General features: G+C 39.4%; 1 protein-coding gene across 5 annotated transcripts in view; it reads right to left on the reverse strand.

Annotated features, from left to right (window-relative positions):
* Positions 1-3,827: 3,827 nt before the first annotated feature.
* LOC129857559 (receptor-type tyrosine-protein phosphatase epsilon-like) overlaps positions 3,828-15,290 on the reverse strand; it is a 57,588-nt gene continuing 46,125 nt past the window's right edge. For all 5 annotated transcript variants that reach the window (XM_055925923.1, XM_055925955.1, XM_055925945.1 and 2 more), the window contains 9 exons: positions 12,458-12,593; positions 12,214-12,363; positions 12,030-12,123; positions 11,706-11,782; positions 11,480-11,614; positions 9,489-9,614; positions 9,084-9,235; positions 6,675-6,810; positions 3,828-6,332 (listed from right to left, as the gene is read on the reverse strand). In XM_055925923.1, coding sequence (XP_055781898.1) covers positions 6,258-6,332; positions 6,675-6,810; positions 9,084-9,235; positions 9,489-9,614; positions 11,480-11,614; positions 11,706-11,782; positions 12,030-12,123; positions 12,214-12,363; positions 12,458-12,593 — 1,081 coding nt within the window. In that variant the 3' untranslated portion in view covers positions 3,828-6,257. The remainder of the gene's footprint in view (positions 6,333-6,674; positions 6,811-9,083; positions 9,236-9,488; positions 9,615-11,479; positions 11,615-11,705; positions 11,783-12,029; positions 12,124-12,213; positions 12,364-12,457; positions 12,594-15,290) is intronic.

Raw genomic sequence — 15,290 nt, forward strand, 5'->3', positions numbered from 1 at the left:
ATCTGGACCCCTACAAATCAGCCGGGCTAGACAATCTGGACCCTTTCTTTCTAAAACTATCTGCCGAAATTGTTGCAACCCCTATTAGTAGCCTGTTCAACCTCTCTTTCGTGTCATCTGAGATTCCCAAAGATTGGAAAGCAGCTGCGGTCATCCCCCTCCTCATAGGGGGGGACACTCTTGAGCCAAACTGCTACAGACCTATATCTATCCTGCCCTGCCTTTCTAAGGTCTTCGAAAGCCAAGTCAACAAACAGATTACCGACCATTTCGAATCCCACCGCACCTTCTCCGCTATGCAATCTGGTTTCAGAGCTGGTCATGGGTGCACCTCGGCCACGCTCAAGGTCCTAAACGATATCTTAACCGCCATCGATAAGAAACAATACTGTGCAGTCGTATTCATTGACCTGGCCAAGGCTTTCGACTCTGTCAATCCCCACATCCTCATCGGCAGACTCGATAGCTTTGGTTTCTCAAATGATTGCCTTGCCTGGTTCATCAACTACTTCTCTGATAAAGTTAAGTGTGTCAAATCGGAGGGCCTGTTTTCCGGGCCTCTGGCAGTCTCTATTGGGGTGCCACAGGGTTCAATTCTTGGGCCGACTCTCTTCTCTGTATACATCAATGATGTCGCTCTTGCTGCTGGTGAGTCTCTGATCCACCTCTACACAGACGACACCATTCTGTATACTTCTGGCCCTTCTTTGGACACTGTGTTAACAACCCACCAAACGAGCTTCAATGCCATACAACACTCCTTCTGTGGCCTCCAACTGCTTTTAAATGCTAGTAAAACTAAATGCATGCTATTCACCCGATCGCTGCCTGCACCTGCCCGCCCGTCCAGCATCACTACTCTGGACGGTTCTGACTTAGAATATGTGGACAACTACAAATACCTAGGTGTCTGGTTAGACTGTAAACTCTCCTTCCAGACTCACATCAAACATCTCCAATCCAAAGTTAAATCTAGAATTGGCTTCCTATTTCGCAACAAAGCATCCTTCACTCATGCTGCCAAACATACCCTCGTAAAACTGACAATCCTACCGATCCTCGACTTCGGCGATGTCATTTACAAAATAGCCTCCAATACCCTACTCAATAAATTGGATGCAGTCTATCACAGTGCCATCCGTTTTGTCATCAAAGACCCATATACTACCCACCACTGCGACATGTACGCTCTCGTTGGCTGGCCCTCGCTTCATACTCGTCACCAAACCCACTGGCTCCAGGTCATCTACAAGACCCTGCTAGGTAAAGTCCCCCCTTATCTCAGCTCGCTTTTCTATTTCAAACAAATGCCCCCTGCAGATTCATTTCCTTGCCTAATATGAAATGAAAATGTGTATAACTAACACCAATTTATTGAACGACATTAAAGTTTTACAGTCTTTTAGTAATGTCTATGATCCTGGCAAAACTATTCAAAAAATGATTATTTTTAACTAAACAAAATGCAATTTTTCAACAGGGGACATACTCACATACATTTGAGGTAAAATAAATGTCCTGTTTCAAAATTCAATTGGTCTAGTGGTTTTTATGGATGAAATTATAAATGACTGACAAGCAATGCGATCTAGTTATAAAAGGGACATAGACCACTGTTTCAAATCTAATGACACCATTGAATTTTAATACATTTACTTAATCACCAGCTGTTGTCATGCTAAGGTTGTTGAATTACAAGTTGATCATGCTTGTCGGTCATGGAAAACAAATATACGATAATAATCAATTCATGGTTTGTCAACTCAACCTCAATCTCATGATGGGTCACTAATTGATGAATCCAAAATTGGATAGGACACTGAAGATACTGTACTGTAAAGACATACAAAGACACATATCTTTCAATCAGTCTTTATTACAATTTTACAGGAGGTTAGTGTTTCATACTTCAAGTGAATGACATCAATCTAAATGTGATCTTAGTTGGAAATGGACACAACTGTTCTTGAATTCTCCATCATCGTTGTCTTCTTGCTTTTTGTGAAGAATTGTCTCACAGTTCTTTATTTATGTGGCATCCGTTTCTTCGACATCTAGGGAAACAAAGTGTCAATGTCAGAAGTCTACTTTATGTTGTATAATACTGTATCTACAGTATATTACAATGATGTATCAGAAATGAGCAACATTGTCTCCATACATTTATAAGTTCCACTTCAGGAAAGCTTTCCGTTTGTCAGCCAATACTCTCATCTTAACATTTCTTTCAGATACTTTGGCATATCTTTTTACAACATATCACAAGGAGACATCAATTCAATATCTTTAGACGAAACAAGGAATTTACCATTAGAAATACAATGAATACATTATCTAACCTTAAAATATGAATATGAATACTTACTACATCATATGCTCTCAGTCTCTCTGGGACATGGGCACCTGTCTTCTCAGGAAGAGCCATTGCACCACCTGTGTCCATCATCTTGATAGCAATATGTAAGAGGAATGTGTAATGTTATTACCCATATACTCGATATGCAACACCCTCAAAGAGCTTCATAAACTTTGCCTATGTACTCTTGAAAAGACTGCTTATTGAACAAATATCCCACTCCAAAAATGACAGCCATTTCTGAGATACTGGATCTGGCACGCCTGGCACGACAATCATACCATGCTCAAAGTCGATTTGGTCACTCGTTTTGCCCATTCTGACGTTCAATCGAACAGTAACTGAATACCTTGTTGCTTGTCTGCCTGCTTTATATAGCAAACCACGGCCACGTGACTAGCAAGTCAAGGCCACGTGACTAACCTTCTGTAGGAGCGATACATTTTCGTGAACGGGGAACTGACCCATGAGTGTATATAAACATGTTCACAGGTTTTCAAGGCACAGTAGATTTACTTAAAGGACAATTACATGTATGTTCAGATAGACATAGTTACTTACATACAGGTAAACATAGGGTAAATAGTACTTGCCCTGATGGTGGCCTCCAGCTCCGCAACACTTCTCTTTCCTCCAGGTAGCCACCCATACGACCAATGCTGAGATAAAGTGACCTGAGCTATCAACGCCAACATCACCACCTGCACAACCGTTTTGCTGCTAAGATCCATGGAAGCTGGAAAAAAAGCTAGTAAAATACAAGCTACATTTGATAGTCCAAAATATTTTATCGTAACTCAAATATAGTTTGGGATTGTCTTGCAATGATTACCTATTGAACATGCACTTAGTAGATATTATCAACACATAAATCAGTTAACAATTTTAAATGTACTTGAAAGCATATGAATGAATCACATACTGTCTCCGTTCTGTCTATTCCTTCTTACAGTGTGGTGGGAATAATCATGGGTCCTTTTTATAAGGGTGGTTAGAAATGGAACAGTCTGTGTCATTAGGATTATAATCCCTTTTCCCCAGGTGTGACACACTAAGTGCCTAATGGACACTAAACGTCACCAACGGGACCTGCTTAGTGCATAAGCTTCAATCTGAATTTGATGGAAACAAACACATTCGTAATGTGTTAAGAGGTGACGTCAGTGTAGATATTATAAATATGTAATGTTTGTAAAATAAATAATATATTTGTCTCAATAAAAAAGTTACTTTGATACAAGTGGCAGCTGGTGGGAGGAGCTATAGGAGGACGAGCTCATTGTAATGGCTGGAATGGAATAAAAGGAACGGAGTCAAACATGTGGTTTCCATATGTTTGATACCGTTCCATTAGTTCCATTTCAACCATTACAATGAGCTCGTCCACCTATAGCTCCACCCACCAGCCTCTACTGTTTGATACACATGTTTTGTATCTTTTACAAATATTCAGAAATGAATGGCAAATTAGTTTATTTTTATTGCATTTATTGCACTCAGAATAAAACATTTTCAACTTTATACAGACTTATGATTGGGGTGGCAGGTGGCCTAGTGGTTAGAGCGTTGGACTTATAACCGAAAGGTTGCCAGATCAAATCCCTGAGCTAACAAGGTAAAAATCTGTCGTTCTACCCCTGAACAAGGCAGTTAACCCACTGTTCCTAGGCCGTCATTGAATATAAGAATTTGTTCTCAACTGACTTGCCTAGTTAAATTAAGGTCAAATAAAAAACTGCAAAAAAAAAATGATAAGAGGAACAAGATGTTTGTGCACTACAGCAACCACTAGCCTTAATTTCATACTCAGTACATAAGACTGATTCTAAATGAAGAGACAATCCTTATATCTTTACCTAATACAGTTTGCCATTTAGCTTACACTTATTAGTACATACAGGTGGTCCTGAGAATCGAACCCACTACTATACCGGCGTTGCAAGTGCCATCCTCTACCAACAGAGCTACAGATAACCACTCCTTAGAGGTTATGGATGCATAAATGTACCTTTGGTATGAAAAGGATAGCCTAAAAACACTTAATAACCAGGTAACCAAGTAATTCAAATTTGTGTTATATTACATTTATGATCATATACTGTGTATATATTTCACAGTAAATGACAGTACATTGAAATTCCAGAAACTAGCTTTCTGAAATTTGCTATTGTCAATAACCAGGTGGCAGGTAGCCTAACGTGTTCCCTAGCGGTTGGGCTAGTAACTGAAAAATCACTGGTTCGAAATCCCTGAGGTGACAAAACTGTCGAAGTGCCCTTGAGCAACACACTTCACCATAATTGCTCCTGTAAGTTGCTCTGGATAAGAGTGTCTGCTAAATGATAATAATAATCAAGTTAATTAGTGATTGATATGAGGGCACTATGACTGAACACTCCTTATCAAGAGGAAATTGATGCCTGTTTCTAAATTATACTTTTCAAGTTGAGAACTCTATAAACAGAATAAATCATATATATTTGGTATATTGGTATTATAATAATTTCCCTTATCACCAATCATGTTTATTACAGAGATGAAGGCTGTTTTATTAACTATATGGAAATAGTAAAATGTATATTTTGTTGAAATCTAACTTCTTAATTTAGTCTTGAAAAACATAAAAACAGTCTGCTGGCTTAGCTATGTCTACTTGAAGTTGAAGTCACTTGTTGACAATTGTTTCTTGATCAGAAAGGTTTTCCAATCTTTGTATGGCACTGCTTCATGCAAACGCTGAAATGTTAGGTCCAATATACTGTAGTTATTTTGATAAGCATACAAATGCTATATATTCTACCTTTAAAAAGTTATTACAACTGTATGCACAGTACCAGTCAAAAGTTTGGAGACCTACTCATTCCAGGGTGTTTCTTTATTTGTACTATTTTCTACATTGTAGAATAATAGTGAAGACATCAAAACTATGAAATAACACATGTGGAATCATGTAGTAACCAAAAAAGTGTTAAATAAATCAATCAAAATATATTTGAGATTTCCAAGAGTGTGCAAAGCTGTCATCAAGGCAAAGGGTGATTGTAAAATCTCGAAATATATTTTGATTTGAGTAACACTTTTTTGGTTACTACATGATTCCATATGTGTTAATTCATAGTTTTGATGTCTTCACTATTATTCTACAATGTAGAAAATAGCACAAATAAAGAAAAAAAACTATACTGTTGATATAAAAAAAACATCATACACAGCAAATATTAAATGGCACTTTAAGTCACTTGTAAGGTCAGTAACACAATGACAAACTCTTATGGCAGGTTGTGTATCTTTACAACAGCAGTTTTTTTGTCAGATCTGTGGACTTCCACAGTATGTGCCATAGCTATGGTACAGACCACAGGCAACGAAAGGCAATGTCGTGGTAATGCTTTTAACATAATCAAAATGTACATTAAATTCTACATTATATAAATAGATAAAGATTATATGCATAAGTTAATTAATATACACTGAGTGTACAAAACATTAAGGACACCTACTCGTTCCATGACATAGATTGACCAGGTGCAACTCAATATCAGGAAGCTGTCCTTAAATGTTTTATACACTCAGTGTATATACATAATGTTAACATAATAAACCCTTCATTCCCGTTTTTGATTGAATGGTCTTAGGTTTTCAATTCAAAACGTTTGACATCCAAATACTGAGGACACAAAGCTAGTTGAAAAGTCCATGACTAAATAGACATAATATTCAATTTCCTTTTGGGCTGTTTTGAACGAGCAAACAAAAAAACAGACAGAGACACAAACAAATATATTACAATATGGTACAATAAGTTTAAGTACTGTGTTTAAGTGCAAAGCGTAAAAAGAGCGATCTAACAAAATGGTATATGCCTGGTGGAAAAATACATGGGTAAATGTAGCAGATATTGTCATTTGAAATTGGCATAGTCTGAGAAAATGTCAACAAAATCTTGAACCACTCTGTAGCAGAAGTCATATTGTTCCTGAAACAACAAACAAAACAAACATAAATCACTGAAATACATCATTGTCATTCTTTTGAAGATCATTTGAATGTATGTAATCTTTATACTGTATCTTTTAATTCATTTAGGCTAACATCATGCATTCAATCTCTATGATAGATATTGTATCCAAACATGGCAAACAATGTGGTGATGCTACAATAATCATTGTCATTCTTTTGAAGATCATTTGAATGTATGTAATCTTTATACTGTATCTTTTAATTCATTTAGGCTAACATCATGCATTCAATCTCTATGATAGATATTGTATCCAAACATGGCAAACAATGTGGTGATGCTACAATAAGTCATACCTACCACAGTCTGAACCATGTGTGGTCTCTTCATGCGTAAGCTCTTGACTGTCTGAAACACGTCCAGTAGGCCCTCGGCTTTCACCCGCTCCAGAATATTACTCAGGGCGATGAATGTCCCAGTCCGACCCGCACCAGCACTGAGAAATAAACCCGGGACAGAATCCTCATCATCTACAGCATCGAGTATCTACCATTAGAGGGTATTGAAATGATGTGCTTAGAACTGAATGTGAATCAAAGGAGTATACTACATTACATACACCCTCAGGGTTCTACCAGTTCACTGTCATGCTGTTTGGGCTGCAATGAGCGCCAAAGCAATGCACTGATTTCACAACATTCAGATAAGTTACACTACAGGACTAAAAGTATGTGGACACCTCTTCGTCGAAGATCTCATTCCATTAATATTGAATTGGTCGCCCCTTTGCTGCTATAACAGTCTCAACTCTTCTGGGAAGGCTTTCCACTAGATATTGGAACATTGCTGCGGGGACTTGCTTCCCTTTCAGCCACAAGAGCATTAGTGAGGTCGGGCACTGATGTTGGGCGATTAGGCCTGGCTCGCAGTCGGAGTTCCAATACAACTCAAAGGTGTTCCATGGGGTTGAGGTCAGGGCTCATTGCAGGATCATTCAAGTTCTTCCACACCGATCGACAAACCATTTCTGCAAGGACCTCACTTTGTGCATGGGGACAATGTCATGCTGAAAGAGGAAAGGGCCTTCCCCAAACTGTTGCCATGGACTAAGGGGCCAAGTTCGAACCATGAAAAACAGCCCCAGACCATTATTTCTCCTCCACCAAACTTTACAGTTGGAAAGGTGGCATCCTATGACGGTGCCACGTTGAAAGTCACTGAGCTCTTCAGTAAAGCCATTCTGCTGCCAATGTGTCCCTATGGAGATTGCATGGCGTAATGCTTGATTTTAAATACCTGTCAGCAACGGGTGTGGTTGCAATAGCCAAATCCACTCATTTAAATAGGTGTCCACATACTTTTGTATATATAGTGTATCTTGTTAGAGGTTGATACGAGATATCTCTAACAGTAGAGCTCCTAGATCTACACCTTCCTAGTCTCCCATTTCCCTAGTCATAGGGCTATACTGCCATTTGTATTGAAAACAATTAGTTGGAGAAAAGGTGACCTTTGACTAATAGTACTAATAATCAGCCTCCCTTAAAGAGACACTAATCCAAACGGTAGCACTAATAAATCTGCTATCTCTCACTCTCTTTGGATTGAGTCCGTGCTTACAATGCCGGTGAGTGCGAGAGAGGAGAGAGGGCGATTGTAATGGGCCAGCACCCATTCCCAACGGATGAGAAAAAGCTTTAAAAAGCCCCTCTTTAGACAGGCCCTGATGAAGGAATACGAGAGAGTGATGACACCATTTCCTGTCGTTAGCTCATTCTATCAGATTAATCAAAGCGCGAGTCGTAAGAGATTTCACTTTGAGAGGTTTTAATTGACTGTGAATCAGTGGATTGGATCAATCCCAGTGGGCCGTGCTGCATGATAAGTACTTCACCTGGAGCTACGTATGTTCTGATCAGAGCTTTCACAGCAGTCTTTCACACAAGTAGTTATAAAGAGTTGGCCTGTAGAACAGTCTACAAAGGCTAAATGTACCATTTATTGAAACTGACATGCCCAAAATGGAAAAAAAGTAATCAATATTCTCTAAAACATAATTTTGTGTTTGGTATGATCCTAATGTGTTTTTAACCCCCTAGATTCCATTGACGCAGTACATAACAACAAAAATTGAAGTTACATAAAAAATATATACAGTATATCCCCATCAAAATCTGTCAGTTTAAGCTAGAGATATATCTGTTGTTTCTTTTGCATTGGATGTGTCTCAATCCACCACATCTGCCAGTGCACTTCCACATCTTTGGTGAAAAGTAGTAGAGCTAGCACAAAAATGTCTGTAACATCCGAATGGTTTGACCTACAAACTATTATGACCACTCTATGCTCTACGACCCCTTAAGGTAACCTGTATCGGTTTTAAAAAACAAACAGAGTTTTTTTTATATTTCCTAGATAGGACAGATACTACAAAACCTTGTTTTTTTATTATTTATTTTTTGACTGTCCTTTTTGCTATTTATGAATGCGTTATTCAATGCATTTCTATGGGCTTTAGTAGTAAAGGCCAAAATCAATATTTTCTCAAATAATTTTGGGATATATTTTTTTATACCTAAAGGGGTCCTAAAATTCAAAATCCAATAGCTAAATGATCCATAGAATAACCATCTGAAAAATGTTTTATCATATTTCAGCTTTGCACCCCCCAGCCCCCCAACCCCCCCAACTTACAGAATTAAAAGGGCAGTAGTAATGAGTGTTTTGGGCTACCAGATTTGGTGTGTGTGTACAGTACATGTACCTTACCTGCAATGTACTATGATAGGGTGGTTTCCAGACTGTTGTTGCTGTCTCTGCACTGAAGCAATGATGTCGATCATTCCCTTTTCCTCTGCCGGTATTCCGATCTCAGGCCAGCCGTGGAAATGAAAGTGTCGGACGTGCCTTGACTGTTTTTCCTGGTGATGGGAAACATATGCGATTCATCATTACATACATTTATATACCTGGTAACAATAAAAATAAACCTAACATGAACTTGACCTAATTCACTTCAAGATAAGACACACATTTAGATAACAGAATGACATTGATTAGAGGACCAAACCCAGTGATCCTCAAGGACAAAAATAAAGATCACAAAGAATATATTTAAAATACATCCATATCGGGTAGCTCGCGTAAATGCTTGTTTATGTAATGGAAACTCACTGGTCCATATGTGAGCACCATGTCCTTCAGAGTGAAAGTGTCACATAGGGCATCCCCCTTCAGCTCCAAAGTATAGTCTCCAAATGTCGCAGTGCCCTCTGCTGGCCAGTACTGGAAACATTTGTCCTGGGGAAAGTGACAGGTACATGTCAGGCAGGGGTGTGTAAGTCGCTCTGGATAAGAGCGTCTGCTAAATGACTTAAATGTAAATGTAATGTGTCAAACATAAAGCCCACAGGTGGGAAAAACAACCTACATCTACATTGAAATTACTAATAACAAATCGAAACTGTGTAGAAAGTATAATGGTTGAAAATAAAATATAATGAAAATGGATCTACATTTATAGTCTCTCTGTTCAGCTTAATACAAATTCCCGAAATTAAAGCTATACAGTCAGGGCACATTGAAAATACAGAAAAACGATGGATAGAAATGTCTTTGCTAATTTTGATGACAAGGAATGTTTGAGCGGACTTCCAGACCACTGAAGTGGTCCCACGGAGCAAAATGTATTTGACACCCCTGATGTAAGGCAATTCTACATTTCTGTAGAAGCTCAAGACTAGAGAACATTTTAACCCCCCCAAAATTCTAAGATAAATAAATATGTTGTGTATCACTATTAGAGGCAGCTAACTAGCAACGTGCATGCCCAGCTCACCTGAGGATCTCTATTTCCTGTATTTGAGGGGTGCAAAATCGATTTGTCAATTAAATCTTGTTGGATTGATTGCTTTAATTTTACACTGTTGGCTTGGCTCTTTCCCACTCTTGCTTGTGCCCCCCCCCCCCCCCCCCATTAACGTTAAGACCTCGGAAACATTTGAAATGACCTGTTAAACACATTCTAGTAATGGCTGAAATGGGCTCAATGGAATACAATGGTTTTCCGTTGCATCTAGTGGTGTTGATTTTTTGAGCAAATGAAAAAGTGAACATTTAATAAAGCTTACATTTTTACAAATTAGATGCGCTGAAATTAAAGCAATTACCGAATATGAACACTCGGATTATAGTGATACTGATCTCTCAAACAATGTAAAGCAGGGGTCTCCAACCTTTTCTAGCAAGAGAGTTACTTCAAAAAATATATATATGCTACAAAAAAATATATAATTCTAGCTTTTAAATAGGCACATTATTCTCTTCTCCTCTCCCCTGCAACTCTTCCCCAGGTCCTTAACGCACAAAAGAAAGTAGTGCACTACATTTTATAAACAACTGTAAGGGGGGGGCCCTATACAATACTTTAAAAATATATTTTCCCAAATGATGTCTCCATTTTGTTTTTCACTCTTAAAATTACAATTGTTCATAGAGAAACAACAAAATTGGATGTTCTGAGTCCATGTCAATTCTTAAATCACATCGACATGTTGGAGACCCCTGATGTAAAGTATGCATAGATAGGTGTACTCTACAGCCAAGCATTTTGTTTTTAAATCGCGTGGGTATCCTTCTCTACACACTTATTAAATTATGCAAGGGAATGTGACAACAACAGTAATTCATAATTAATGAGGCAGTATAGACAGCGCAGGTTAGCACTGCGTAGGCCTAAACAGAGGAAGTCTTTGGTGGTTGCAAACCTGTTATATAATGTATGCAAATACACCCAGTATATACAGTACATGCAAATGAGGCACATATAATTCATTTAAAAAATACCTCATATACTAAGAAAATGTATATTAGAAAAAAAGGTGACAATTTACAATGAGTTGAATTCCTGAATTCCAACCAAAATGCCTGAACTCCATTCATTTTTTGTCTGTGCCAGTACAATGTGTTATGTGCTATAATTCCGTTGATATTAGATGGATTTTAAAAACGTAAAAAGTTCAGAGGATCTTCATCCATTGTCCAACTGCAGCATTCATCAGAATTGTATTTTAAACCTTTTAACAATTTTGATGACTGTTGCTAAAATAACAGCTGTTATTTACTGATTAGGCTGTAGTTAGCTCTTGCCACAGTGGGGTCCGTACCTGTTCCCTCTCCTTGAGTTCAGTGAGCATGACAATAGAGTGACACCTGTACTCCCACACCATCCTCCAGAAGTCCTCCACCGTGTGGGACAGAGGACCTTGGGTAGCGATGAAGTAGTCCTTCTGTCTGTAGCCCTGGAAAAGAAACCCCATACTGTTCAGGGCATCATATACGTAAAGACATAAACGGCTCTGGAGAAAGTTAAATGTGCTTCTAAATACTTACATCAATAAATGATGCATTGATGTAGTCCGTGAACTCTTGGCCCCTTTTCATTGACAATATAACCCGGTTGAAGTCATCTGTGGTCAAGCAAAAACCTTAACAACTTCATTTATTTCCAACAATAGTTCAACTACTTGTGTCGTTGGTGTCATTTAACTACAGTATATTAATTCCAAAAACTAAGACTACTTGAAAGGTGTAACTTGGCAAAGTTTTTAGGCCTAAAATGATTTAATATCAAGCATCAATACAGCACTAAGAGTTTGATGGTGGTAGCGTTGTAATGTATTATGGAACAGTGAAGAGTGTCAGAATATTCCTTACATGGAATGATCTGAAGCACACGGTTCTTCTTCATGTTGGCAGGAAGGTTTCCGGTCCTCATGTTCTCCTTCATTATGCGTACATTGGTCAGTTTCTGAGGAGAGGACATGGAGTGAAATTAGGACTACTTAAGAGAGACAATTTAGGAAAGCAGATATACAGTAAGTGTTTGACTGGCCCTTACCCTGAACTCTTCTTCTAGGCCCAGCCTTTCGAGGGGTGCTCTGGTATTGTGGAGCTTCTGCAGGTGGCCTTCCAGAGAGGACACATCCAGCTCTGTGTCACCATACAGATAATACTCCAACAGAGCCTGATAGATGAATGAGTACTGCATCTGAAATACAGACAGAGTGAGAAATGGGGTGAAAGAGGCATCTTTGCATGTTTGTACTGCAGGATTACATTGAAATGTCAGGAAACACTTTTACATCCGTCTGGACGAGTTGAGAGCGCTGCTCCCGTATTCTGGTCACAAACCCAAAGACATCCAGCCTCTGCTCTACATGCATCATGTCAATCATGGCGTCTATGACGATAAACGTTCCAGTCCTTCCTACGCCAGCACTGAGGAAAGACAAGACACAGGACAGAAGAGTGACCCTGACATTGTCATAGAACTCTGAGGTAAGTTAAGATGATTCAATTGAAAGCTAATGCACTGTATTTCTGTGGCTCAGTTTGCAACAGGATTCTTGATTGTGGTATGGCCTAAAATGTGCTACATTGCAACATGTCCATAAGAAATATTCTAAAAAGCCACATGTCTACAAGCCAACAACATCCACAGTGTTTGAAGGGCCAGTCACACAGACAGCAGTCTGGGATACCAGCTAAGGGTGATGGAAACCAATCGATGAGGCCCATTCAAGAAGCAAAGCCCCAGTGCAAACACCTGCTTCAACAGTTGTTCCTGCAAGTGTCTGACTTCAGAGGTGTAGTCAGAGGTAACATGCCCATAGGGGGAAGGTGTACCCTCAGATTTGTCCTGTTTAAATACTTGTGTAAAGTACCAGTCAAAATTTTGGACACACCTACTCATTCAAGTATTTTTACTATTTTCTACATTGTAGAATCATTTGTTTTTCTACAGGACAATGACCAAACACACCTCCAGGCTGAGTAAGGGCTATTTGACCAAAAAGGAGCGCGATAGAGTGCTGCATCAGATGACCTGGCGTCCACAATCACCCGACCTCAACCCAATTGAGATGGCTTGGGATGAGTTGGACAGCAGAGTGAAGGAAAAGCAGCCAACAAGTGCTCAGCATTTGTGCAAACTCCTTCAAGGCTGATGGAAAAGCATTCCTCATGAAGGTGGTTGAGAGAATGCCAAGAGTGTGCAAAACCGTCATCAAGGCAAAGGGTGGCTACTTCGAAGAATCTCAAATAACACATATTTTAATATTTTAATTTTCCATGTGTTGTATTTCATAGTTTAAGTCTTCACTATTATTCTACAAAGTAGAAAATCTTTCAAAGATAATTCGTAAAATGAATGAACATACACCTGTGGAACGGTCGTTAAGACACTAACAGCTTACAGACAGTAGGCAATTAAGGTCACAGTTATGAAAACGTAGGACACTAAAGAGGCCTTTCTACTGACTCTGAAAAACACCAAAAGAAAGATGCCCAGGGTCCCTGCTCATCTGCGTGAACGAGCCTTAGACATGCTGCAAGGAGGCATGAGGACTGCAGATGTGGCCAGGACAATAAATGGCAATGTCAGTACTGTGACACGCCTAAGACAGCGGTACTGGGAAACAGGACGGACAGCTGATCGTCCTCGCAGTGGTAGACCACGTGTAACAACACCTGCACAGGATCGGTACATCCGAAAAGGTACAGGATGGCAACAACAACTGTCCGAGTTACACCAGGAATGCACAATCCCTCCATCAGTGCTCAGACTGTCCGCAATAGGCTGAGAGAGGCTGGACTGAGGGCTTGTAGGCCTGTTGTAAGGCAGGTCCTCACCAGACATCACCGGCAACAACGTCACCTATGGGCACAAACCCACCGTCGCTGGACAAGAAGGGCTGGCAAAAAGTGCTCTTCACTGACGAGTCGCGGATTTGTCGGGATCAATTTGGAGGTGGAGGGTCCGTCATGGTATGGGGCGGTGTGTCACGGCATCATCGGACTGAGCTTGTTGTCATTGCAGGCAATCTCAACGCTGTGAATTACAGGGAAGACATCCTCCTCCTTCATGTGGTACACTTCCTGCAGGCACATCCTGCGCGCTTCAGCACTCAGCGGTCCCGTTCTGTGAGCTTGTGTGGCCTAACACTCCATGGCTGAGCCATTGTTGCGTCTAGACATTTCCACTTCACAATAACAGCACTTATAGTTGACCGGGGCAGCTGTAGCAGAGCAAAAATGGTCAAACTGACAAACTTGTTTGAAAGGTAGCATCCTATGACGGTGCCACGTTGAAAGTCACTGAGCTCCTCAGTACGGACCATTCAACGCCAAATGTTTGTATGGCGGTGTGCTAGATTTTATACTGTATATGGTTGAAATAGCTGAATCCACTAATTTAAAGTGGTGTACACATATTTTTGGCCATGTATAATTTTAGCCAATATATATATATATATATATATATATATATATATATATATATATATATATATATATATATATATATATATATATATATATATATATACACACACACACACACACACAGTTGAAGTCGGAAGTTTACATGCACATAGGTTGGAGTCATTAAATCTCATTTTTCAACCACTCCACAATTTTTATGTTAACAAACTATAGTTTTGGCAAGTCGGTTAGGACATCTAGTTTGTGCATGACACAAGTAATTTTTCGAACAATTGTTTAAAGACAGATTATTTCACTGTATCACAATACCAGTGGGTCAGAAGTTTACATACACTAAGTTGACTGTGCCTTTTAAACAGCTTGGAAAATTCCAGAAAATGAAGTCATGGGTTTAGAAGCTTCTGATAGGCTAATTGACATCATTTGAGTCAATTGGAGGTGTACCTGTGGATGTATTTCAAGGCCTACCTTCAAACTAAGTGCCTCTTTGCTTGACATCATGGGAAAATGTAAAGAAATCCGCCAAAACCTCAGACCTAAGTCTGGTTCATCATTGGGAGCAATTTCCAAATGCATGAAGGTACCATGTTCATCTGTACAAACAATACTACGCAAGTATAAACACCATGGGACCACGCAGCCATCATACCGCTCAGGAAGGAGATGCCTTCTGTCTCCTAGAGATGAACATAC

The sequence above is a fragment of the Salvelinus fontinalis genome, chromosome 1, assembly GCF_029448725.1.
Source record: "Salvelinus fontinalis isolate EN_2023a chromosome 1, ASM2944872v1, whole genome shotgun sequence".
Classification (NCBI taxonomy): Eukaryota; Metazoa; Chordata; class Actinopteri; order Salmoniformes; family Salmonidae; genus Salvelinus; species Salvelinus fontinalis.